We start from the raw sequence: 23,293 nt of genomic DNA, 5'->3' as shown, positions 1-23,293 counted from the left end.
ATCAGTCACACACATACGTGCACACATACATACATGCATGCCCACATGTGCAAAAGGCACCTTCACACACGTGTACTCCCTCCACATGTACAATTGACCTGTGCATCTCTTTGACATGGTAGTTCCTTTGCTTGCTGTTCATTCTGTATTAGGGTTTCCTTTCTGTTTCTGTGATAAGACATCCTGACCAAAGGCAACTTAGTGAAGAAAGGTTTACTGGGCTTAATTCTTTTTTGTTTTAAACCCATGAGATAAGGTTTCTCTGTGTAACAACCCTGGCTGTCCTGGATCTCACTCTGTAGACCAGGCTAGTCTCAAACTCACAGAGATCCACCTGCCTCTGTCTCCCAAGTACTGGGATTAAAGGCATGTGCCGCCATTGCCTGGCTTGGCTTACTCTTGTAGGTCAAGGTCCATCACTGAGGGAAGTCAGGGGCAGGAAGTCAAAGCAAGAACTTGAACAACAGGTCTGCTTGCTCTTCCATACAGCATTACCTCCAACCAAGGGACTCACTTCCCAGCATGGCAGGAACCACAGAAGAACTCTGCTTACTGATTGCTCCCAGACTTATAGTCAACTAGCTTTCTTATACAGGCCAGGGCAACCTGCCTAAGGAATGGTGCCACCCACAGTGGGCTGGGCCCTCCTGTATTAATTGACAATCAAGACAGTTCCCACAGACAAGTCTAATCCAGGCAATCTGGCCATTGATGCAGCCCACTCTGTGCTTCTTGGCTAGACCAAGTTGATAGTTAAAGTTAGAGCAGGCTACCCTAAAAAAATACTTTTGAAGTGCATATGAAGAATCCTTGAAGCACTTGGCAGAATCCAGGATTGGAAATCACCCATTTCTCCAGCAAGGTGGCCATTGAGTAGGCTTGGCTCTAATTTCTCGATACCAAGTTAGCACACACAATATGGTTTTTACTCTGTCAAATCCAGACATCTACATATCTGACTCTCAGAATACACATAGCAAAGGACAGAGAGGTCAAGGACAGAAATTTGCAGGACAAGAATAGTCCCATTCATTCTGATTTCACTATTTACAACATCCTGATATTATTTTTACTATGAAGATACTGAAGATACTTAATTAAAAAATTGATAGCTCCCCCAAAGACATCCTAGAACATGTGCTTTTGCTGGCTGGAGTCCTGCTTTTGATGTGGAAAATGTCCCTCAATTAAAGTATATTTAAGCAATTCCCTTCAAAAATTGGACACCTTTAGAGCAGCAGAAACCAACCTGCAGTTGTAGTAAGTGTGTGGTGAAATTAGGTTTGCGGCTCTTCACAGACAATGAAATTATGACTTACCCCAAACCCTGAACAGCAGGCGAATCTCAGCCCCCTGTGCACTGAGATGCTCTGAGATCTGGGAGGGTAGGCCATGTTATGAAATCCTGGTGCTGGCACCATCACCCGAGAGCTGTTTCTTTGTAAATATCTGTCCCGTTTTCTACGTGGAGATTATTGGCTTGGCTAAATTTGGAACGTCTGTGACAGACTGAAACTTCAAGTCTGCGTCTGATATCTGACGGAGTGCAAGCCTGGGTCTTACTTGGTTTCGTTTTGTTGGGAAGGGTCAGAACTGGTTAGTAATTATTTCAAGATGAGCGAGGAAGAAAGTGAGAATTGATTCCTCGAGGCAATCCTTGTTTCGGATCCAATCAGCCTCAGGTCCCTCTGCTGTAGTCACACAAGGATCATGAGTAGATGAGAAACTTTGCTAGGGTTGACAATCCCAGGCCCCAGAGTGTCCCAGGCCTGGGGACTACACTGGCAGACCAGAGACTCACAGCTCCAGGCCTTGAGAGCCAGTGGCCTACTGCTCTGGGCTTTAGAGTCAGACTCATGGCTCTCTATACTCAGCTTGGTGACTTATTGCTCAGGACATTAATGACCTGGCATGTGGCAGCTGTTGAATCTTCAGCCTCCAGCAGCCAACAGCAGTGCAAGCATTAGGATGCTGTAGCCACAGCTACTGAATATGGGCTTTGGTGGGGCAATGCGCTACTCCCTAGTGGCTAGCGTCAAAGCCCTCGTGCCTACAGGGATTGGACCTTTGGCCCTCATGGCCTGGCAGCGCCTGTATCTCTCCAGTGACTGTCATCTCTGGTGTGTGTCACATCTTCTGCCTTGACTGCCCTGTCTCACCTTCTGGCCGCCTCCATCCTCATCCCTTACTGTCCCCGTTGTAGGTGGTCCCCATCCTCTCTGCTCCATCCTTTCTGCACCTAGAGAAGGTGGTTTGCCAGGAGATGCTGATGATGCTGGTAAACCCATAAGCAGCATATTCACTTAAGACCTAGTGAGGAGCTGGGAGATGACTCTGGGGGTAGAACTCCTGCTGTGCAACCACAGGGCCCTAAGTTCACATCCTCAGCACTCATAGCAAAAGCTGGGTGTGGCCTCGGGCCCCTGTGTCCCTAGCACTAGGGCAGGGACAGGAAGCTTGCTGGGGCTTGCTAGCCTCCCAGCTTAGCCAAAACCCAGTGAGAGAACCCATCTTCAGGGAATAAAGCTGGGAGTAATGGAGAAGTGAACCTGGATTTCTCCACAGGCATACATATTCACACACACACACACACACACACACACACACACACACACACACACACACGCACACACACCTGCGTTTACATGTGTAACCACATATGTACACCACTCACTATACACATCAAATGTAAAGCTGCTAGTGGTGGAATATTTGAACAGTGTGGCAGTCATCTTCATTATACTCAGTTGCCTGGGACAAACACAAAGAGGGATTACTGACTTTTGGTTCAGGGTCTTGGAGGGTTCTGTCCCTCACAGTAGGCAAGGCATGATGGAGCATCTCATGTCATGGTGGACAGGAAGGGAACGGAACAAGACTTAGCTCCTATGCACACATCTCCTGTGACCTACTTCCTCCAACAAGTTCCTGCCTCCTTTACCACAGTAAGGCCTTTCTATTATTGATAGATCAGTGTGTTAATCTATCAATCAGGTCCTCAGGATCTGACTACTTCCCCAAGCCCATAAGCTGTCAGTCAAGGCCCCCAAACAGGAGCCCGTGGGGGCTGCTTTACTTTCAAGCAATAGCAAATAGCCTCCTGAACTGCTGGGGGGTGGTTTCCCGTAGGGACCAGGGCAATTTGTTTGTTTGTTTTTCCCTACTCCAGTCCCCAGACAGAGAGCGAATCAAATGAGAAAGAGAGCCCTGAACCTGTCTGCATGTTTCCCTCTGCCCACCATGGCTTCTAATGGCTGCTTGGCAGGAATGTAAGCCATACGCTAAGGACGGTCTCTATGGTACTTTGACTCCCAGCCCCCAGCAACAACCTACAGGGGACTTAATCAGCATCACACCTGTGTAGGCGCATACATGCACACGTGTCTGTGTGTCTGTCTTTCACTAGTTCTAGGATGGTTGGCATATGGCTTCCTCTCTGTGCATTCCCAGTGCAGTGGAAAGCCCTTGGAAGCCAGAGGGGACCCAGGAGGTGTCTGTTGAATGGTTCACGGGGTGACCGAGCGGAAGAGTCGCAGCTTGGTTCCTGACCCTGCTCCCACATGCCACTGTCCTCTGGAGACAGTGTGTTCTGTTGGGAGATGGGGTCACCCCTTGCCAGCATCTACACTGTGGAGCTGACAACCTTCTCCGTCCATCTCTGTCACATGTCCCCTGAGCTTAGGTCAGAAGGGAAACGGGCCTTTCTTATTGGCTATCTTATTTGCACTGAGTTGTGAAGCGGAAAGCTGGGCCCGGGAGCGGTAAGACTGCAAGAATCTCTAGGCTCTGATGCAGCCTGAAAGAGTCAATGGTTGCTATACTGGCAAAGGAAGCCGCTTAGCATGTGCTGGGGCTGCAGAGGCTCTGATACCCAGAGGACCTCAGGGGTCCTCCAAGCAGGCAGCAGGCCTGAGAGGAGACTTCATACCACACAGGCCCGGCTGCCATGCTCTGTGGCTGGGCCTCTCCTTCCCTAAGTGTTGATTGCCTAGGTTGGTTGGCAGCCCAACAGCTTTCTGAATCAGGCTGGGTGAGTTATCTTTGGAGCTGATAAAGAAACCCGAATCATCTGTGATCACAGCAGCATGCCTCATACACAGCCATCACATGTAGATGTCCAAAGTGTGCAGGGCTTAACTCAAGGAGGCCCCATTTATATTATACTAACTTGGACCAGAACCTCCCTGGATGGTGAGTTTTCCAATTAATGGCCATGTGTCTAACCTGGGTTTTATCCTATTTACATAACATTACAGATAGTACACGAATAAAGAAGTACGTAGGAGAATGGTTGATAAAATGTTGATAGTGAGGGTGTAGTCATGGACATCTGGCTGTTTTCTTACTTCTCAGTGCATTCATTAACTGGTTCAATCACCCATCTGACACATACTTGACACACCGAGGTCCTACTAACTAAGGGAGTCTCAGAAGTGACTGATAACATTAGGCCAATTCTCTCAGCATGAGTGTATTTGTGCTTGCAAATTTTTGGGACGTCGACACAGTACCTTAAATAATGTGAAGGTGGTCAAAGCAAAGCTTTAAGTGGCAGCCTGAACTGGGAATGTCTGTACAACCGCCTTGTGAATAAGGGTGTGGGTGGGCTCCAGCCTGTGCTGTCTCCCTGGATTTCACAGCACAGACTCTACCTTTATGGTCTCTTTGTGTTTCGTTAATCCACACTCTACCCACAAGTTGTGCAATGTGGGACTTAGCCAGGGAGATATCTTTGTGGAAGCCACACCCACCATAAGACCACACCCCCTTCAGAAGCCACCATCCTTTTCAGACCACACCCTCCCCTGATGACACACCTGCCTCTTTTGTTGGCTCCACCCCCCTCAGGCATAGGGTCTCTCCTTCCTTGTGAACAAATCCTTCTAGGTCTTTGACTTTTCCCTTTTTAATCTCCAGCAGGTGGCAGCTGTTCTGGAGACACCTACCCCCCCCTTCCCCCCCCCCCCCCCGCCTCCAACCCCATATCTTAGAGTTTCTATTGCTGTGAAGAGACACCATAACCACAGCAACTCTTATAAAGGAAAAACATTTAATTGGGGTGACTTACATTTTCAGAGGTTTAGTCCCTTATCATCATGATGTGACATGGTGGCATGCAGGCAGACACGGTGCTGGAGAAGGAGCTGAGAGTGGAGAAGAAGCTCCATCGTAATCCACAGGTGACAGGAAGTGAACAGCGTGCCATACTGGGCATGGCTTGAGCACATATGAGATCTCAAAGCTCACCTCCATAATGACACACTTCCTCCAACAAAGCCACACCTCCTAATAGTGCCACTCCCTATGACATTATGGGGGTCATCACATTCAAACTATCACATCTCCTGTCACACTTGCTGAGATTGGAATACAATCTGTGGGGGTTTGAGCTCCATGTCAGCACATACCCATGTGTCATATGTAACAGAACATCCCTCTAATGTGTGTGCATCCTTGGGTATGGAGGGGGGGGGGGGTGCCAAAGGGCTCATAGGACTGAGAGAATAGCCATCCCTTCTCGACATATTTATTTTTCATTTCGCCTGTGATGTGTTGTGTGTCGCACACAGTATTTCAATAGTGAAAGTGCCAGCTTCATCAACACATATGCCGGCGTCAACACGGCACGTTCAAATATGTTTCCTGCTGGAGAGCATGCTATCAAGTTGGAATTGCCTAATGTTGAACGCTCTGTTCTCGCTCTCCCGTCTGTGTCTGCCTTAGCTGCATGCACGGATTGGCATAGTCCTTATATTAGTGGGTTTTCTGTTGCTGTAATAAAACACCATGACTAAAATCAACTTACGGAAGAAAGACTTTAGGTGGGTTATGGTCCCAGTGGGGGGGGAGTCTCCATAATGGCGAGGATGGCATGGCGGCCAGAGCAGAAAGCTGACAGATGATTATCTTCAATCACACAGCAAGCAGAGATGGACTTGGAAGGCTAGATGCTCTCAAAACCCACCCCCGGTGAAATATTTTCCCCAACAAGGCTCTACCTTCTAGAGGTTCCTTAGCCTCCTCAAACAGGGCCAATTACCTGAACCTGTTGCGGAGATTTCTCTTTCAAACCACCGCTGTCTCAGAGTCAGGATGGAAGAGGCTTAGTAAAGACTATCTCTACAGCCTAAGGTCTGGTTCTGTGCCACTCCATGGGAACATGGGGGCATTACTCTCACAGGATGGACAGTGGTGTCTGGGAAGGCTCATGCCTGTTGACCAGTGTCAAGACAGAGCTAGGACTGAACATTATGTGATGTATAGACTTCAGGGGAAGCGATGTAGTCAGATCTCTCAGAAATTAGAAGTAGACTGATTATCAACGGGGTACCTGGCTATTACCCCTCAGAAAATGGGAATTATTTTATTCTTGGCCACAGTTAATGAGAGAAAACAAGCGACAGGAAACATTTCCAAAAATTCAGCATGATATTGACTGGTCTTTGAACTGAGGAATGGATGTGTGTTCTCCTATATTGATCAGGAGGCGTGTGCAGCATCCATCCCATGTTTGGTGTCCAGCTGTGAGCATTCCTGCTGCTTTGCAGACAGGAGAGCCTCATGCAGCTGTGGGTGATGGGTGCTGGTGGTTAGCAGGACTTGGCGCCCTGGGAGATGAGGCTCTGGACAAGTTTTTCTCCTTTGGAACTCAAGAAAGGATGCTCCCAGCAAGCCTTCCCTCTTGACCAGGAGACATCCCGGAGGCCCATTCCTTCCTCCCACTGTTGGATTCCAGGGAATCCTAGAGCAGGTTGTGGATTACGGACAATGGTAGGCTGTTCATCTCGGCTTGGCAAGTGATCGTTTCTAGTTCCAGAACATTCCTCTGGACACATATACTGTACTGACCACCCAAGGTTTTCCTCTCATGCTCTGCACTCTGTATGCACTAAACTTCCACCAAAGTCTCACCCCACCCCGTGCTTCTTTGTCCCAGTTTTCTCCATTTTTTCTCTTCTCCATTCTGTCAGATATATGTGCCCTCACAGATTTTAAATAAACCTCACAAGGAGCAAAGATATTCAAATTTCTCCTTTTGAGTCCAATTTATTTCTCTTTCATCTCTTTTAACTTCCGTTTTTTGGGGCACCTCTTTTCTTGAGCATGCAGGCACTTTTAATAACTCATGTGTCAAACCATTCATAAATGTGCCTGCACTGAATGCTCACTGGTGGCTGTTCACGTGGGGCTTCTCTGTAGTAGTGGACCTGTGTGCGATGGTGCAGGGGGATTTAGCTCTGCCCATGGGTCTCTAGGATGCGGGACACGTTTAACTGAGGTGGGAATCCTAGCTCTCCTTGGGAATCACTGCAGGCAGGTTCAGTAGCCAGGTGAGGACTGGCTTCCCAGAAGCCTTTGCACCTGTAACCATATGTGGCCAAGACAGTCAATTGCTTTCAGTAAACTGTGAGCGCACCTGAGTTTGTCCTTCTGTCCTGCCCGTTCTTGGCCACTCCTTTCCTCCCAATGGCTGGGGCGCTCAAGGCAGAGGTGCTGCAAACCATGGCCTGGAAATAGCGGGAACAGGATCTGCTCTGATCCTTGAGTATCTGAGTGGATCAGAGCCCCATCACCAAGGAGGCCAGCTGTGAGCTGCTACAGCAGAGAAATGCAGTGTCTTATTCCAAAGCAAGCCTATTTTAGGGGTCTCAGACAGCACCTCAGTCAGCCTTATGGCAGATGAAGTAATCACCTCTGGTCCCGTTTTAAAAGGCACTGGATGGGAGGCTGGTGGCTATTTCATAGTCTAAAGGACAGCCTGAGAGAGCTAGATTTAGAAATATTTGCATAAGCTAATATCAGGTGAATTTGTATATATGAAGGACAGGGGCTATTTGTACATGATAGTGCTTGGGAATAATTTGCATATTAATGCAGGGGTCATTTGCATATGTTAATGCCTGGGGCCTGTCACATATGGTAGTGCTAGGAGATCATTTGCCTATGTCAATGCTACAGGCTCATTTGCATATGTTAATGCAAGGGACAACCTGTATACGGTATTAGGGGACAGTTTGCATATGTTAATACTAGAGGACTGTTTGTGTGTGTTGACCTCAATGGCCTGGATCCTGGATCATTTGCATATTTTGAGGCTAAATGATCATTTGCATATGATAATGAATGTCTCATTTACATATGTTAATGTCAGAGACTAGAGAGAAAGAAGCAAGGTGGCAGGGAGGGAGAGAAATAGGGGGGTTACCAGGGTACAGTGCTTCGTAAATTCCCAGGAGAGAGCTTTTGGGTAGGTTGGCTTGGGTTAACTGTCAACCTCCTTCACAAGGTGGTGGACAGATACCCTGAATGTAGAATCTAGGATCTAGGATCGAGTTCAACATTGCCAGAGGGCAGGCTGCTAAGCATTACCCAGAGTCAGAGGCTGGGATGTGGAGGGATAGGTGGAGGCACAAACACAGCCACTATGCCTCTCGGTTCAGTGTCCAGGCTGCCAGCTAGTCCTGGCTATTTCAGGTAAGTTCCTGAGTCCTGTGCTTGAGGCTGTGGGTATAAATTGTGCATATGCTATGTACATAATATAAACATCATACATAGCGCATGTATGTAGACTTCACAGCTCATTCTAGTACATTTTAAAAGCACACCATCCCCTAACCCCAAGCAGGTTTTATCTCTATCAGCCTTCACCGCATGGGCATACTCTAGGGAAAATTATGGCTTTTCCACTCTCACCATGGTGGATGTGTTATTAAATGTAAATCTACGATAAAGTGTCTTCGGAAATCAAGTGCTGTGTTTATCTCTGGTAATGAGGCTGTCAGGGTAACCTGTATTTATGGAACCACAAGTGGGTTATAAACTTCCATTAATGACTGTAAGGAACCCGCTTGTCATAAACAAAAATGGAACTAGCATTTGGTTCAGACCCAGTAATGCCGATCTCCACAGGTTCTAAGCACTGCCTGTGTGGTGGTGGTGTGTTCCCCCAAATATTGTGCACCCTAATAAATTTATCTGGGGTCAGAGAACAGATAGCCACTAGATACAGAGGCTAGAAAATGGTGGCACTCACACCTTTAATCCTAGCATTTCAGAGGTGGAAAATCCCTCTGGATCTCTGTGAGTTCAAGGCCACATTGGAAACAGCCAGACATGGTGACTCACGCCTTTAATCCCAGAAAGTGAGCCTTTAATCCCAGGGAGTGAGGCAGGAAGCAGAAAGATATATAAGGTGTGAGGACCAGAAACTAGAAGCATTTGGCTGGTTAAGCTTTCAGGCTTCTAGCAGCATTTCAACTGAGAGCCATTGGGATGAGGACACAGAAGTTTCCAGTCTGAGGAAACAGGATCAGCTGACGAACTGTCGAGATGAGGAAGCTGTGGCTTGTTCTGCTTCTCTGATCTTCTAGCATTCACCCCAATACCAGGCTCTGAGTTTCTTTTTATGAATAAGAACTGTTAAGATTCATGCTACATGCCTGCCATGGGCTCCCACATGCCACCACTTGTGTCATAATGATTAATGCAGGCTCGCCGTGTTTGCTAAACACTATGGATCCATCTCCAAGGAGCAGGTAGCCAACCTTGCAGATGTTTGTAGGTAATACTCACACATGGCATGGGCCTCTACCACACAAACATCTCTTTCCCACTCCGTGTCAGATTCTCGGGCTGTGTGTGTGTGTGTGTGTGTGTGTGTGTGTGTGTGTGTTCTCAGGAAAGTCTGTTCTCGAAAGAGGCAAATCCAGTGTTCTACGGTAAATCTTAGAAAGAATTTCCTCTTCAAAACCACAGTGGCTATAGAAACTTCAGGTCATTCATGGGTTAAATAAAGAACCCTGTACATTGGAAAAACCACTCACCGAGAAACAATCATCCAAATTCTAAATGACCTACTTAGGAATCAAATCTAAGCAAAATATAAGCCCATTATATGTCAGCAAAGGCCTAGGTGCCAGCACCTTCCAGACAATAAAAAGATTGCCAAAGCCGGGCTGATGACCTATTTATTTCAAGCAAATTTGGTTCAATAGAATTCTAGCACACAGTAATTGGGACAGCCTCTATAATCCATTCTAACATATCTCGAAAGAATAGCTGTCCACGGTGAATGAAGTTTTACACTAGTAGATCTGTGTGTGTGTGTGTGTGTGCAACACTGCACAGTAGCACGTGGAGGGCACACGCTCATCCCAGGAGTCTGCACTTATTTCACCTTGCTTTTGAAATTGCAGAGAGACCTGGAGCCCATTGATTTGGCTTAGACTGGCTGGCAAGCAAGCCCCAGTGATCTTCCTGTCTCCTCTTCCCCAACCCTGGAATTCCAAGGGTTTCCTCTGTGCCCAGCTTTTATGTAGGCACTGTGGATCGAACTCACACTTGCTCAGCAAGTACGTTCTGCATTGAGCCATCTCCTCAGCCCCTTCACCAGCATGCCTGGCTGCCTATAATTTTAGTCGAGTTGTACAAAGCAGAAGCCAAAACTTATTTAGCTAGAAGATTATCCTGAGCACACAGCCTTGTACATAACTCCTCACCTGTATGAATGATGTATCCAAAACATCTGCTCGTATAGTCATTTGAAATACAAAACATGGGCTGGGGATGTCATCTGGTGATAGAGTGCTTGTCAAGCATGCCTAAGGCACTGGGTCCCATCTTCACACCAGAAGAAACAAAACTCCCACAAAGCACATTCGTTTCCCCCATGGAAGCAATGCTGTACACTACAATCCATTTCTAAAACTACTAGTGTTAGCACCCAGGGCTATCCTTAAGTGGTCAATACCCCCTGTTGTTATAGGCTAATGTGTGTACTGCGGGGGAGCATTATTATTATTAGGATTAAAGGAGCTGGAAAAGGCCAAAGGGGGGGACAGTCAAGTCTGACCTCTAGGCAGGACTATGTTTATTGACTGAAACACAGTGTGGGGGTTCATCTCAGATCTCACCTACACGTGTGGATGGGCTGTAAGTCTCATGTCATGTGGGTCGATGAGAGAGAATTCCCACAGGAAGAAACTGGCTGTAACCTTTATAAGGGAGGAAATGATTCATATAGACCATAAGGGTATCTGGGATGTGTAGTCTTTCAGCAGGAAGCTCCCAGCTCTCAAAACCACCTCCAGGTCCAACAAGTCACTAGGAAGATTCAGAGGGCCCTGTAGTCGTGTGTGCTGCTCAGCTTGATGTCTCGAAAAGCACACACACTATAGTCAACTTAGGGGGAAAGGACCGTGTCCAGAGGAAGCCAGGCACAACTTCCCAGAATCCTCATCCTGTGAAGCCATACAGCATGACCCTAGCTCCCCCCAAACAAATGGCTGTGCAATGTTGTGTGCAGGGTTGAACATCGAAGGAGGGGGTGTCCCTCAGCCCAGAAGTGCAGGATTCTACTGGGGACTTGGCACATGGTGCCCTCTGTCTGGCAAGTTGCCAACACTCCCGGCCCTCCTAGGTTACCCGGTGCTGCCTGTGAATCATGGTGTCTGCATAGTGTAAACCCAGGAGTCCCACTCTTCTCAGCTAAGGAATGCTGGGAACTCTCCCAGGATCCTGTTCCCAGTGCCACTGCCAGTCTTCCTGATGTCCTTCCTGGAGCATGGCGACTCCCATGTCCTCTCCTGCAGAGTGTGTGTAAAATTGTCCCCAGCGGAAGTAGAAATAGTTACGGACAGGCATGTCTCCATTTTCTTCTATGCCCCATTCCTTGAAGATTTCAGAGGTGCCGACAGGAACTGGGCAGAGCATGTGACACAGACTGCTGCGAGTACTTCCATCTTCTCCCCAGGAGAACAGATGCCTCCAAGCATCCCTTTGGGACTTTAGCTTCTAAACTCTTTATTTTCTCTCCCAAGCAACAGGAAAGGGAAGACACAGTGGGAAACACACACTTCCTTCAGATCTACAAGGCAGTTTGTAAATCAAACTGTGAAAATTACTGTGTTGTCCTTTTGCCTTTTCCCATTGCATGTAGGCTTTTTTTCTTTTGAAATTTCTTAGAAATAGATAAGGGCATGCGTGCAAAGAGGGCCTCCATCATCCAGCTTCTGGGCAAGGGCAGGGGTATTTGTACTTTGCAGAATAGCCCGTGGGACCATGTGGTCCCCTTCCATGATGGAGGGAAGGGGAAAGGGAGGGAGAGATGATAAATGGAGTCTCAGATGGAAGGTGAACTGCCTTGGTGAATATGACCTTGGCTAAATCATGAGTAGACATTGGGTAGCAAGCCAACCAACGCTGAGCGAGTCGCAGAAAAAAATGGTTACATTTAGTTTTATCAGCTCCAACAGCAGTTCACAGTGATAACAGGGAGAGCCCAGAGTGTTGCCCTACCTGCAGCTCAAGGCCTGTTCCTCTACTCTGGAGCCATGAAAGAGATACGATTTCCCATGGCAACTGACCTAGCAGGGTATTTGAGGATGAACTGTTATAGAGCCATAATGACTTTGCAATAGCATCCAGCTGATGGTAAAGTAATTCATAGGACAGAGGATTATGATGACGATGAAGAGGATGGTGGGATGATGAAAGAGATGGTAGTTGTGATGGTAATAAAGATGGATGTAGTGATGATGATGATGATGATGATGATGATGATGATGATGACGGTAGGGGTTGTGTTGATAATGAAGATACTGTAGTGTTGCCGATGATGTTGAAGAGGGCTTTGTGACAATGAAGAAGACAGGGATTGTGGTGGTGATGATGATCAAGATGGACATTGTGGTAATGGGGATGAAGAGAGAGGTTGTGGTGGTGATGACGAGGATTAGGATTGTAGTGATGGATGATGATAATGATGAAGTATGTGGTGGTGATGGTGAAGGAAAGCTTTGTCATGGTGATCATGATGACTGAGTTGTGGCGATGAAGAAGAGATGATGATGATGATCATGGAGATTGTGGTGATGATGATGATGATGATGATGATGATGATGATGATGATGGAGGTTGTAGTGGTGATGATGAAGATGGGTTGCATCTATGATGATGATGGTGGAGGCTGTGGTTATGGTGACAAAGATGATAAGAATGTCAGGAAGGAACAGAAACGTAGAAGTTGGCTAGCCCTGTTCAGCCTAGCAGCTCTATGCATGGACCCATGAACATCCCCTCACCTGTCTGAGCCTCAGTTCTCCTCTGTGGAACTCAGACACTGCTGGGAAAAATCAGGTGTAGTGCTTAGTGTTCATAAGGTCTGCTGCTCAGGACCCTGCCGCTGCAGATGCTCCCTTATTATGAATGTTACCTCTGTAAATTTGGCTTACTTCCGTTTCCCATTCAGTTTTCTCACTATGAGGGATTTCAGGTAGGTTTTATTGTTGTTGTTGTTTTGTGTGTTGTGTTTTAATTAATAGAGACATTCTGTTTCCATATGTAACAGATGTTTGCTGAAGGCCAGCACATTTCGCTAGCTCCTTCTGTAAAAGCAGCGATAACTGAGGGATGGGATGGGGGACTAGACAGATGGATAGGAAGGTGGTTGCAAATTTGTGTTTAAATCGAATTCCCCACGAGCTCATACCTGCAAGGCTACCAGGTGCAAATGTTTCACCACATCCCTGGTACCACTGCTGACCTGGACCTGGGGACTTCCCCCGGGCTGTCTGAAACATTCACTTCCTGTCTCCCACAGGGCCAAGGTTAAGAAAGGAGTGAGCATCATTGCGGTGAGAGCCAGCAGCCCTTCCCTCTGGGATGTCAAGCAGAGCTCGGAGTACACTGGGAAGTATGCACCAGCTGTCATCATTTGTCAGAAGGTAGCTGTTGCCTCGGAGAAGAGGTAAGTCCTACCTGGCCTGTGCTATGCTCAGATTCTCTGCCTCGGTGGCTTCCTATTGCTCCGAAGTTTGCTAGCTGACTTCATTGTGATTTGTATGTGGTGTGTGCAATCTGCCATTAATGTCTCTGGGTAAAATAGGTGAAGTCTTCCAGATGGGGGCGGTGGGGGGGGGGGTCCTGTTCATAGAGAACCTATATAGGGCCATAGAAACGTTATCATGTGCAAGGACCTCTCCATGTAGTGGCATCTAACAGTAATTGAAGTTGTCACTTCTTTCTAGTTCATATCAGAGGTGTCAGAATGGTGGGGTATCTCTTAGACCGTATTTCCACATGTGTTAAACAAGGTAGCGTTCATTCTTTTACAGGCAGGGTGCATGCAGCCCACCTTTCCGGATCTGATGTCAACGTAACGCATGTGATTGTATTTGTGCACAGGCACTTTCTGATGGAACAGTGAGCCACCTGCTGTGGAATTACAGGCAATCGTGAATCACTCTAGGGAGAAATTAAAACCCGGATCTGCCTCTGATAGCCACCAAATTAGAAACAGGCAATTCACAGCTGGGCAAAGAACGGCTTGGCGACTTAGGAGTTCTTGATTTATTCCTTTCTCCCGGAACCTCATTTGGGGCTTCGGAGAATTCCTAGTCTGGTCACATACATTTTCTTTGTCACTTTACATTTCTTCTGGATCTTCGTATTACTGAAAAATTGAGCAAAAAAAAAAAAAGAAAAAAATTCAAAGGATGAATCTAGGAAGGTAGCCCATTGTTCCTGGAGTGCAGTTTCAAAACTCAGTGTTTGGAAAATACATCAATTTCCCATGATACGGAGGTGATGAATCTCACTTTGTGGCTATTACTGTTTTGTTTGATTACCCTGCCCCCCCCCATTACCAAAAGCACTTGAAATCAATTCAGGGATCGTTTGGCTTCCGTCTGTCTCTGTGCTTCTTTACCTGGTGTTAATTGGAGGAATCTGGGTCACCTACAGCAGTCTGTGTCCCACCCTTTTTTTTCCTGACTGGAAAAGAAAATGAAAAGAAAAGAGGAAGTCGGTGTTTGAGCTCTGCCCTGAATGTTTGCGTGGTAGGAGTGGGTGACACAGAGGGACTTGTGAGTCTTACATGTGATCTTGGCCCAGTGTCCCCGTGCGAGAGATCCAGTTTGCAAAATGAGCACCATCCTCACGTAAAGTGACTTTGTGTCAAGTAGCCAATAGCCATCTGGGGGATAGATAGGCAGATGTGTGTAAAAATGGATAACGGTAGACAGAGTGATTGGTGGATATGGAAGTCTGGATTGACTTATCAATGAATAGATAGATGGTATTGTGGTTTTGATGTGAAATGTCCCCCATAAGCTCGCTCATTTGTTTGATCAGGTGAGTCTTCAGCTGGTGGCCTGTTTGGGAGGTTGTGGGAAGTTCTGGAGGAAGTAGATCACTAGGGGTGGGCCTTGAGACTCTGTTTCCTGCTTGTTCTTTCCTTCCTGATTGCAGATGCAATGTGCCTGCCCACCTCACACTTTTGTTTGTTTATTTGTTTGTTTTTTCAAGACAGGGTTTCTCTGTGTAGCCCTGGCTGTCTTGGAACTCACTTTGTAGACCAGGCTGGCCTTATACTCAAATATCTGCCTCACTCTGTCTCTCAAGTTCTGGGACTAAGGACATGTGCCACTATGTCCAGCCCATCTCACACTCTTGCCTTTTCTACTGTGATGTACTGTTTCCCTACTTAGGAGTCAAAAGAAGTCCTTCCTCCCTTAATGTAAGCAGTTTTCCGTCCCAAGAGCTTCTTCCAAATTACCACACACAGGCTTATATTAATTATAAATGCATGGTCCATAGCTCAGGCTTGTTACTAGTTAACTCTTACACATAAACTAACCCATATTTCCTATTTATGCTCTGCCATGTGGCAGTACCTTTATTAGCATGGCATGTTCATCTCCTGCTCCTTCTGCTTCTGGCTGGCGACTCCTCTGACTCTGCCCTTCTTCATCCCAGTATCCTCAGTTTGATTGTCTTGTCTAACTTTATCCTGCCTTGCTATAGGCCAATCAGCTTCTTTCTTAACCAATGAGAGTAATACATATTCACAGTGTACAGAAGGATTATCCCACTGCACCTTAAGGTGCTTCTTATGGGGTATTTGGCCTCAATTACAAGAAAAGTAAATGGTACATATTTAGATAAATAGATGATAGATGGAAGGATGAAGGATGGATAGATGGATATATGGATGGATAATGGACGAATGGACTTGGCTGGTAAGATATCTCTGCTGGTGATGAGGATGGATGGATGGATGGATGGATGGATAAATGGAAGACTGAGTAAAAGGATGAATGAATGAATGATAGATAGATAGACAGACAGACAGATAGGTGAATGGATAAATGAGTGAAACCATGAATGGATGATAGATGATGGAAGAATGGATGGCTAGATGCTTTACTAGATAATTGCTTTTATTCTCTACCACAAGAGGAGAGACAAGAAGGGGAAAGGGTCCCAGCCAATGTACTTCCATTTTTCCCTTGTGCCATTGTTTACAATCTACCATGACTCATTGAAAGCAGCAGTAATGCTGTCCATGGATACAATGAGATTTGAACTGCCGTAAGTTTTCTTTTATTGTGTTTATGCTATGTATTTTTCCATTAAACTTGGCCGAGTTCTTCTTGGGCACAAAAGAGAAGAGTAGAGTGCTCTTACGGAGGCCCTGTACAAGCTGCCCAGCTCTGGCTCTGACAAACTAAGCCTTCTAGTGCATTGCATCTCCAGGCCATCTCTAAGCACTATACTGTGTGGAGCAGCTCCCGTCCTGTGCCTCTGTCAATGTCTCCTTTAAGAAACAAGACTCTGGATAGACTACTCAGCTATTTCTCTCTGAAGGATATAGTGTCATGATGCCACCCATTTGGAGAACTTTTCTTATTCAACACTTGGTTCATATTTATGTGGACAGATAATGGAAATAAAAGCATGCATGACCCTGTGTATGAAGTACCCTATATAAGTGTGAGGACACAGTATATTAAACATGTGTCTATGACATGCTAGTGATATGCTTGTACAACTTGTTAATGTACACCTTCTATAGGATGGCAACACACCCACACACCCACACACACACACATCAGTTTAGGGTCCTAATGTGACAGGTCTGCAGATGGAGCTTCATGAAGAAGCCTAGACCAAAGGCTCCTTTGGTGTCAGAATCATGTCTTGCTTGCAGCTACGTCCCCAACTTCTGTGGCAATGCCTGGCATGTGGGAGAATGCCTATAACTGCTTGATAAATTTTAATCAAGTCTGGAATGAGACTGTCTCTGTTCACACATGCATTAGGATACAAGTCTAAATGCATACTTATGGAGTGGTCTCTGGTTTATGAGTTCAAAGATGTCCACTCAAGAAAAACATAGAAGGATACTTATCTGAGCAGATGCTGTCCCAGAAAAACTCCAGAGGAGCTTGACACCTGGGACTCCTGCAGGCAGAGCTGGGGACCTGGGAAAGGTTGAATATGAATTAATTTCTACAGTGAACCATTTGGCTGAGGTTCCCCCCCCCGCCCACTCTGTGTCTGTTTTCTACTTAGCAAAATGTACATAATGAAAATAGATATTTTTATTAGGTACCACATATTTATTGGCATCTTCCATAGTTATCTCTAACTAACCCCCTTCCAAACCTTTCATTTTATACTTCTGTCTTCACAGAGTGGAATCAGGGGAAACCTTGGTCCATTATTTCAGGTGATGCTGAAGTGAGGCAAGGTCCTTTGTTTCTTGAGGATAATTGGAAAAGGTTTCATTGAGTTAACGCTTTGATAATGTTGGTAGGTTTGGCTTGAGGGGCTGTTTGGCTTTATAAATCCTTCCTTCTCTCTGGCCATTTCTCAGATATCTTAGGACTTGGAGCTCAGCTGTTGGCAGCTCAGGAGAGGCAGTCTTCATTAGCTGGAGAGTCATAGATTGTGTGTTGCTGATAATCTTGCTCGGATCAGGAAGCCGCCTTAATGAAGTGAAGTCGCTGTGACAGGTGCAATTTCATGGGTAAGGAGCCACTTTCGTATCAGCGATGAACTCAGCGGGAGTTAGTGAAGATCTCTTATCGGCTTCAAGTTCATATTCCTTGTTTGAAGAAGTTTGTTTGCTGAGAGTCTCATCTTAATGCTGTTATCTCGGCGATCAGATCTGCTTTGATTTGCCTTCTTGGATCCTGAAACCACAGCAGAATAGCTAATTGCTCTCTGCCCCCAGATCCCATTCTGCATTTTCAGAGACTCACTGTCCATGGCACTGACTTAGATAAATATGTACAAAGCCTGATGTGTAAAATTCTCTCATGGACGGGGGTTTCCCAGAGGTTCCTATGGTGAATCTGCAAATGATGTTCTTGGCACACAGACTTAAGTCTGAATAAACTTGAACGATACCAGCCTGCATACTTCTGAGTTCCCTAGCATGGCTGAAGCCTGGAGAGGTGTTCACCTCCAAGAGAGAGAGAGAGAGAGAGAGAGAGAGAGAGAGAGAGAGAGAGAGAGAGAGAGAGAGAATACGAGAAATGCTATTCATTGGCTCACTCTTTGGCTCATGCTCAGCTAGCTTTCTGGTCTTAGGGGACTGTGTGTCTTTAAAGCCTTGGTTTCTTGATGACATCTTGTAGACAGGCAGGCATGCATCACAAGAAATCAATCTTGCTCATAATGATCTTATATTTATTCCATGCAATACTGATTTTCCACTTACTGTAGGTAATGTGTTTCATTTTAAAACAAATATATTTTAAGTGATAGAATGAGCTGCAAAAAAGAGGTAATTGATGTTTAATTTGTATTTTAGATATAGATAGCTGTGTTTGAATTTGTGAAGCTGTGCTAAAGTGAGACCTGACAGACACATATCAAACTGTATTTGTTAAGATTAATGTTCTCATTTTCTGTGATAAACACCATGACCAAAAGCAACTTGGGGAGGAAAAGATTTATTTGGCTTACACGTCTCAGGTCACAGTCCATCATTGAGGGGAGCCAGGGCAGGAACTCAATCAGGAACCTGAAATGGAAACCAAACCTTGGAGGAGGATGCTTGCTGGTTCATTCTCTGGCTCATGTGCAGCTAGCTTTCTCATACAGCCCAGAACCCACCTGCCTAGGGAATGGTGCCACCCACAGTGGCACCTACATCAATTATCAATTGATATAATCCCTCCCAAGGATGCCCACCAGCCAATAGGATTAATACGTATTTTCATTTGAGAGTCCCTCTTCCCTGGGTGACTCTAGGTTTGTGTCAAGTTGTCAATCAATGGCTTGAAATACGATAACCATTCACTTCTTAGTCATGTAACAGAAGCAATGAAGACGGCCAGTTGGGAGAGACACTGCCATTCCTGGTACTGTTGGGTTCTTAGGCAACTGCTATGCTTGCACACCCTATCAACTTAGGGCTTATATCCTCATAGATTAAGATAGCTGCAGGATTGCCAAACATTGCATCAACACGGCAGGTCAAGAAAGTGTGACAGGAAAGGATCACTTTTAAAAAGTGACCTTCCTGGAAACTTCTGCCAACCTCCACCCTCTCTCCCTTGTCAGAATAGGATGACATGGCTATGCCAGGCAGCTGAGAAAAGTCAGGAACTAGTTATTTTTGTTTTAGACCATGTGCCAGGTCAGAATCAGTGTTCTGCCCCACAAACAAGAGCAGTATGGGTGGCATGGTGACCGGCAAACATCTCAGTAATTTACAAAGAAGAAACTTAGTGGGAATTCCAGTGGATGTTTAGATGAGGAGAGCATGCCTGCTTCTCATTCACCATCCCCATCACTTGTCACATTTCCATGGAAACCTACATCAGCACTGAACTCGGAACTCAGGGAATGCTCTCGAAAGATCAGACTGGAGAAGACAAGAGTCAGCCAATCTCAGTTGTGCCTTAAAGAAAAAAAAAGAATGTAACAGAATGTGAGTAGAGACCAGTACACAAAACATATCAGGAGCATGTACACATGCAAACAGATATATGGGAATTATGATGCCTGAAAGAAATACAGACTCCAACAAATCAGATTTCCCCACATGAAACAGCTCAGAGCCTGTCAGTGTTCTCAGATTCAAACTGAGTACCATGTCACAAACACAAGTCAAGCCTGTAGGAAAAAGAAACTTCTAGAGTTCGGGAGGATGTTAAAAGATAAAAACATCACTTGCTAGATTCACTTCTACAGGAAGCAAATCCATTGTAGTGGAATAAAGAGCACCAGGAGATAGAAACTTTAAGAACTGGAATGAGAAATATATAAAAATAAGAAAGCGAAAATCACACATTAGTGTAAAAAAAGAAAAGAAAAATGACAGTGGTAATATGATGTGGCAGATACAGAGTGACAATTAGGGTCAATAATTCTTGTATTAAACAGATGCCCAGAACAGAAAACAAGCACCCACAAGAAATGTGTGCATATGCATGTTTGCAGAGCCAGGCACTATGCTAACCAAAAGCTGGAAATCACTCAGTGATCTAAAATCCAAAGATGAGACAGATAGAATGTAGTAGATCCAGAAGGTGAAATATTATTCAGTAGAGAAAAGAGAGGATTGGAATGTGATACAGTTGGGCAGGTCTTGGAAACCTTGTGCTATATGAGTTGAAGTGCGCACTTTAAAATGGTGGCATTTGTGGTGCTCATGGCCCCAGAGGTGAACCTACTACATTTATTCTGCTGAATGGATGTAGTATCAAAATTTCCTCTAAATTCATCTCTTCTACCTATAGATCAGTGATGCTCTCCGAGAAGTTTATTTGTGGAGAGGGAGGTGGTTAATGGAGAAACTTGCAGTGCCTTTAGACATGACTAAATCTACACTCTTGAACTCACAATAGCTGTGGTTGTCTGTGCACAATTGAGCCAGTCATCATTCCAGCATGGAGTGGGAAGGGCTTCATGAACCCCTCACCCCCAACTGAGGAGCTATTGGCTTTTGATGGCTGATGGGGGAGAAAAAGTCAGTTTTCTTTTAAGGGTTTGGGCCCTTGTAGGTTGACCATGCTCTAGTAGATGACCCCACGTCCAGGAGTATATGAGAAGCACAGATTGGACTTGATGGGAGAGAAAGAAAAGGCAAGGGACACATGAAATATTCGTCAGGAAATACAGAGAGTCTAGTTCCCTTGTTGTTACATGGCTCTCCTAAGGAATTCTCTGTTCTCTTCTTCATATTGTATCGAGACCAAAAAATATCACATTTGTACACACACAGAGAACCCTGAGGACCATACATTGAGCATGCCTACAAGGGGAGTGTGGGTCTTATACTCAGATCCTTCAGGCTAGATCTTTTCTCTTTACTCTGAGTTTAAATTCTCCAACGTGAGCATTGAAGTAAGTTAGTCATGTACAAAGTCTATGTTGAGGATGGATGGTGCTGTCTCTATGTGTTTAAACTCAGAGTCCACCAGGAGCCTTCCCAGCCAAATGTGTTTTTAGTAGATTCTGCTAAGAATTGTTTCCTGTGCTCCTGAATGGCATGATCCCTGGGTGTATTGGCAGAGAAGATATGGATACAATAAAAGAGATTTCCTAGGATGAGGACAGGGATGATGCTGTCTCATACATTGCTGGAGAGCTGTAAGAGGATCTGTCCACTGGAGATGTATGCATGGGGATGCTGTTGTAGAGGCCTGTGACTTGAAGTCACATAGCCTATAGTGGTGGTCCTGGGCCATGTCTGTTACAGATGTAGGTGAGAGACATGGGGGCCTTGTTCACAACAGTGCCTTTTGGAAATAGCAGAAAGTTAAAGACTAGTGACATGTTCATCAGAGAGCAATTAGTTAAGAGTTAAGAGGGGTGAGAGGTGACCCCATCCTGTTTATCAACACCAGGAAATACCTGAACATGTTGAGGCAGAGAAATCTTGAATAATGACATTATCTTAGTCTGCTTTATATTGCTGTGACAAAGCACCAGGACAGAAAGCATCCTGGGGAGGAGAGGTTTTAGTTTACAGTTTATAATCCATTAACCAGGGAAGCCAAAGCAGGAACTCAAGGCAGGAACCTGGAAGCAGGAGCAGATGCAGAGGCCATGGAACAGTGCTGCTCACTGGCTTGCTCCTCATGGCTTGCCCAACCTGCTTTCTTATAGCACCCAGGACCACCAGCCCAAGCTGGGCCGCCCCACATCAATCATCAACCAAGAAAATGCCCCAAACACTTGTTGACGGGCCAATCTTATGGAGGTATTTTCTCAATTGAGAGTCTGACTCAACTTGATATAAAACTGGCCAGCCCAGTCATATAAAACACTATCTCTTTGCCTCTGTGTGTTCATATCTGTGAGTAGACCAACATGTATGTGCCTGTTCATGTTTGTCAGGTGCATGTACACATGTGTGGGGGTAGAAATCAGGTTAACCTTAGGTATCATTCCTCAGGGGCCCATTGTCTTATGCTTTAATTACATCTATGAGTGTTTCCTCCATGTATGTATTCAGGGTCTTCAAAGGCCAGAATAGGGTGTAGGATCATCTGGAACTGGAGTCACAGACAGTTGTGAGCTACCCGGTGGGTGCTAGGAGTTGAACCTGGGTCCCCGGCAAGAATAGCAAGTGCTCTCTGAGCCCGCTCCATCTCCATCGACCTTATTTTTTGAGACCCAATCTCTCATATAACCTGGTTCACCCAGTAGGCTAGGTTGCCTGGCCAGTGAGTCCCAGGGAGACACTTGTCTCTAAACCCCCCTCCCGCCCCCCGCATGCACCTTAGATCTTTTATATAGGTTCTTGGGCTCAATCTCAGGTCCTCATGCCCTGGGGACAAGCGCTGTCCTGAGTGAGCTGTTTCCCAAGCCCCTACCTCGTGGTGCATCACCACCTTGTGAACAGAACTCCACATGCAGATGTCATTTGAGAGCGAGAGATACCCTGTCTATGAGAAGAGATGAGATAGGGTCACACCTCTCCTGGAAATACCCATGTTTAATAGATGCACCTTCAGGTGGGGAAATATTTGGGGTTCAGTAAAGGACAGGGCCTCAGATTTGGTGACCACAGCCCCTTACTTTGGCCGTGCAGATACAAGCATTTCTGCATTGGCCTGTGAGAAACAGGCCAGGCTAGGAGCCATCAGGAATTCATGCACATAGCTTCCACAGTTAAGGGGAGTTATAATCCCAGCTCTCTTTGAAGTTATGCCTCAGGCTGCTGCAGTTACCACGCCCTGACATTCGCTCAATCCTGTTCTACAGCTCGTGAGGGAACTCATGCCTTGCCTTAATTTACCCATGCATTGCCCTTTTATTACATCCATATATTTGGTGTTTAATATCTCCCATTTCCAAGCAGGGAACTATATTTAGAGCTAAATTATTTAATATCATTTTTTTTTCCCGGTGGGTAATGGTGGTGAGTTATTGTGTTCAGGCAGAAGCTACCATTGTGGGTTCACGGCTTCTCCAGGGAGCCCTAGGCAGAAAATACCATTTTTCCCCTGGAGCTATACCATAGTAAATGTGGCATAAATGATAACCT

General features: G+C 45.8%; 1 protein-coding gene across 1 annotated transcript in view; it reads left to right on the top strand.

The window, feature by feature from the left end:
* Tmem132d (transmembrane protein 132D) overlaps positions 1 to 23,293 on the top strand; it is a 623,079-nt gene that overhangs the window by 276,486 nt on the left and 323,300 nt on the right. Inside the window, exon 3 of the mRNA XM_052755497.1 lies at positions 13,601 to 13,747. Coding sequence (XP_052611457.1) covers positions 13,601 to 13,747 — 147 coding nt within the window. The remainder of the gene's footprint in view (positions 1 to 13,600; positions 13,748 to 23,293) is intronic.

Source organism: Peromyscus californicus, unplaced genomic scaffold (assembly GCF_007827085.1).
Source record: "Peromyscus californicus insignis strain IS unplaced genomic scaffold, ASM782708v3 Scaffold_2__1_contigs__length_46816999, whole genome shotgun sequence".
NCBI classification, from domain to species: Eukaryota; Metazoa; Chordata; class Mammalia; order Rodentia; family Cricetidae; genus Peromyscus; species Peromyscus californicus.
This window is presented reverse-complemented; position numbering and strand designations above follow the sequence as displayed.